Source organism: Stomoxys calcitrans, chromosome 4 (genome assembly GCF_963082655.1).
Source record: "Stomoxys calcitrans chromosome 4, idStoCalc2.1, whole genome shotgun sequence".
NCBI lineage: Eukaryota > Metazoa > Arthropoda > Insecta > Diptera > Muscidae > Stomoxys > Stomoxys calcitrans.
The window spans coordinates 96,505,708-96,510,057 of NC_081555.1; the positions used below are offsets into that span (position 1 = coordinate 96,505,708).

At 26.9% G+C, this 4,350-nt stretch overlaps 1 protein-coding gene across 1 annotated transcript; it reads right to left on the bottom strand.

Moving 5' to 3' along the window:
• Nucleotides 1-2,848: 2,848 nt before the first annotated feature.
• LOC131996988 (uncharacterized) lies at nucleotides 2,849-4,036 on the bottom strand. The gene has a single exon (XM_059367208.1). It carries the CDS (start codon nucleotides 4,034-4,036, stop codon nucleotides 2,849-2,851), a length of 1,188 nt encoding a protein of 395 aa, XP_059223191.1.
• Nucleotides 4,037-4,350: the final 314 nt, after the last annotated feature.

A 4,350-nucleotide genomic window follows, 5' to 3' on the forward strand; every position in this document is an offset into this window, starting at 1 on the left:
GTTTGTATAAATGAAGTATATACATTTTTATATATCCTTAATTCTTCAATCATCTCTTCAAAAAATTGTTTATGTTCCTTATCAATGTAGGAGTTGTATTCTTTTAATAGATATTTTATATTCGTTGATAATATCATTTTCTTTGAGAAGTTACCCCAACAAAATGAAAAAAGGAACTAATGTATACTTACATTACATAGCCTTATATATCCTAAATAAAGAAAAAACGATATGTTTTTATTTTATTTGCTTTATTTTAAAAAAACATTAATAAATTGACTTAATAAAATAACATTTTTTTCAGCACATCTATAATTAGGGTGTTGTTTATGATAACTACAAATTTTCATATGCAAATTATTTTTATAAAGATTACATATGTTTGAACAGTTAGCATCATCTAAATTTATTATATTTATATCTTCTTCTATTAATTGCTTTATCCATTTTTGTTTTTCACATCCTTTCACAAATATTGTTAGATTTTCTTGTTTTTTTATAAATTTATTTAAATAATCGTTAAATTCTTTAAAAATTATGTTACCATCATTCCATCTCAACCCATGAAAATGTTTCGTAAGCCAGTTATTTGTAATCTTTTCCTTTAATGATAAGGAAGAAAATTTGCAAGGGGGGTATATAATAAACTTTTTAATTGTCTGATTATGTTCAAAAATACAAATTTCCTTCGCAATAAATTTATTATTTAAGAAAAAACCTTGAACATCTATAATTATGAAATTGTTTTTAGACATTTTTACTCATCGGTTGTTAAAATTACAATGATTGTTTTTAACTGTATTGTAAATATTTTTATAATTTTTAATTATTTTCGCAGCAGCTGCCTCTCCCTTTCTTTTATCCATATCATAGAATATACAATTACATGTATCTGGACCACATTGTGCGTTATCATTTGACCAAACACAGCAGTCATAGTGGTTACCAAATTTACTTTCTTTACATTTTAAACTATCCACAAATTCCAGATGAGATTTTATATTAATTAATTTATTTTTATCTTCTTCGGAAACGATATTGGTAAATGTTTTTAAAAAATTATATATTTCTTTAATCATATTGCTTTTTTTCTTATTCCGGTGAGAACTACTGTATACTCATGTGTAACGTTTGCAAATAATCATTAACATCAAGCGTCCTGATATTTATACCATTTTCTTCCCTTTCAAATAATGGGTTAAATTCATTCGTACTTTGATTATATTTGTAATTATACTCAAATTTATTAGCATTATACTCAAAACAATAAATGTTGAGTTTGCGGTATGTGTAGTTACTGTAATAGCTACATATGAGTCTAATTTCTACATTTTCATATTTTAAGTTGAAATGACGGTAGAATACTGTAGAACTTTGAATGATCCCACCAATATTAGTTTCCTTTTCTATTAAGTCCTTTCTAAATACTTCAATGGCTTCATCAATAGTAAAAATTTTAGGTCTATCCGTTTGACTATTTCTCGGTGTTGTTGTTGTTGTTAGTGACTCATCGATTGTTGCATTATTTAATAATTGAATTGATAAATATACTCTTGCTCCTGTATTATTTGATAGTTTTATTCGAAATTCTATACGTTTACTAGTGTCACCATCAAAAATAGCATTTTGATTGGTATTATATCTATCATATTGATGATTTTGATTACATCTATTGTAAGGTATTGGATAGTATTGTTGTTGTTGTTGTTGAATACTAGGATATATTCTATATATGATAATTAAAACAACAACGTATATTAATTTATTTAAATACATACTACTATTCAATTCAATGTATATAAGAGAACTAATTGCTGTTTTCTAACTTATTTCCATTTTATATGTTTGAGTATAGTTCTCAATATCAGTTATTACAATATTTTCTAAATGTTTTTTGAGATCTTGAACTCGAACTTTCTCAATTTCACCATTACTTAAAATTCGTTCTTGTTCAATTTCACGATATTCAAAACAACTTATTTTTAGTTGACGTAACATGTAGTTACTATCATAAGTACAACGGATTGGTATATTTAAATCTTCATATTGTAAATTAAAATGACGATAAAAAGGTTCTGCAGCATCCAGTATACCACCAATATCTGCTTCTTTTGTAATTAACCTTTTGCGAAATGCTTCTATAGCTTCATCGACAGTAAAATATTTTTCTTCACTTTCTATAGGAATTATTGTAGTGGTGCTAGTTGATAAGTCTGCATCATCTGTTTCATTTTTTATATAAAAATCATCTCTGTTTTCTAATATTTCACTTTCTTTCATCATAACAAATGAAATATTTACTTTAAGAATATCTTTGTTTGGTAGTGTTAAATTAAATTCAACGGTTTTTGAATTTAAGTCGATTGTAGGATCAGATGTAATGGATAACGCTGAATCAGTTGTGGAATCAAATACAACTGGCAATGATAATGAATTATGAATTGTTACATGAAGTATAACAAAACAAAGTAATACCCAATATAATTTCATTATGTTAATTTATTATTTTCTTATATCTACACTATTGGAGGTGTGTTGGAGAGATACTAATTAATGTAGTATAAATACCCAACCTTATATATTCTATAAATGTAAAGCAAACACGAAATAAAAATTCTCTTTCTCTTCTCGACATTAATTCTCCCTCTCCCTCTTTATATTTATAATAATTCTACCTCTCCCTCTCCCTCTTTATATTTAAACAATAATTCTACCTCTCCCTCTTTACATTTAAACAACTCACCTATATATTAATTTTACATTATTAATAAAAAAAATCATTTTGTTTGTGTTTGTTTTTGCTTTTTATTTATTTTATGATTTCTATAGATAAAAAATATAGTTACATTTACAATAATTTTCTTACTTCATTTGTTAGAGGTATATATTCAAACATTTTATCATGAATAATTAAACAGTATAGAGATGTGTTCGGTGATATATTTTTAGATGTTTCCAATTCAATTCGTATATCGATGGGGCCAGTTTTTACTGTTTCATTTTGATGTGTTACATCAAGAACAATAATCGGTGCTTCACCCTTGAATTTTTCGCGCGTTAATAGAGGTTGCGGTTCACGTGTATAATAGCTTTGTTGAAATTTTATATACATATCATAAAGTAGGGCGAAACGGTTCCTATCAAACTTGAGGTTAAGATCATCATATGGATATGTATCAGAATTCAAATGAACCTTAATGTTTGTTATATCACAGTGAATAAATTTTTTTTCACTACTTTTGAATCCTAAAAGAAGAAAACGTGGTCGCTCATTTTCATTTGCAAGCTTAACATTCCATAAAACTTTTGTATTCGATGGAACTGCAGGATAATAATACATATCCCATGTTCTAAATGATATATTTAGTGGTTGACGGTTATTAATTACTTTAAGCATTTGCAGCTTGTATACATCAGCAAGTTGAATATGTGGAACTTTCCATGTAATATTTAAAATTGATAGTTTACAGGTTTCACTGGAAATGATAGATTTCAATACATTCGTATCATCTTTTGATCGCAATAAAATTAATTCATGTTTAGCATTAACTATAATTTTATCAAAATCTTCAGCAAATCCAAGAAGCATTTTCAGTGGAACACAAAAATTAAAATATCCACTCACAAGAGTAAGATCATCTGTATTAAATGGAGCCCATCCTGCGTTGACTAGATTTCGACTTTCGCTTTCATTTAATGATACATAATTTTTTATTTCTGTTGCTATACCCAAATGACGTGTACGATCAATTTCTATACCATTAAGTTCATATCTTATCTCATCAAATAAGTGTGCTATGCAATTGTTTAATAACTTTATCGATGCTGATACTGTAGAGTCCGCTTTTGTTGCAAAACCTTCAATGTATAAAAAACTCTCACCAGGAACGACATACAGGTCTTGGTTTTGAATGGAAATCCTAATTTCATCATTATTTTGAAATGATTGTAAATATGATATATAGCTGTGATACTCCTTTCTTATTATAGCATTATCAAATTGTGGTTTTTGTAAAACATTAATAATGTTACTCATTTTTAAACTCAACCCTTTATTATTTTAGTGTGAAACCCAAACTTTCCAGGAACTCTTGGTTAGTTTTACTTAAAATATTTCTCTTTTTCCTTTTTAATCCTTTATGTTTCCTGTTGTGGTGATGTGATATTTTAGTTGTGTATCCCTTCAAAGTTGATGGTTGAGTGATTGTTATATCCGCAAATACCTCCTTTTTGTTAAATATTATCATTCTTTAGATGGTTTCAAGTGTAATCTAATTGAAATTTTTTCCCCACGAAAGTTTATCAATTTTCCAGATTGATCAACAACTTTCAAAACAATGGTATTTATTG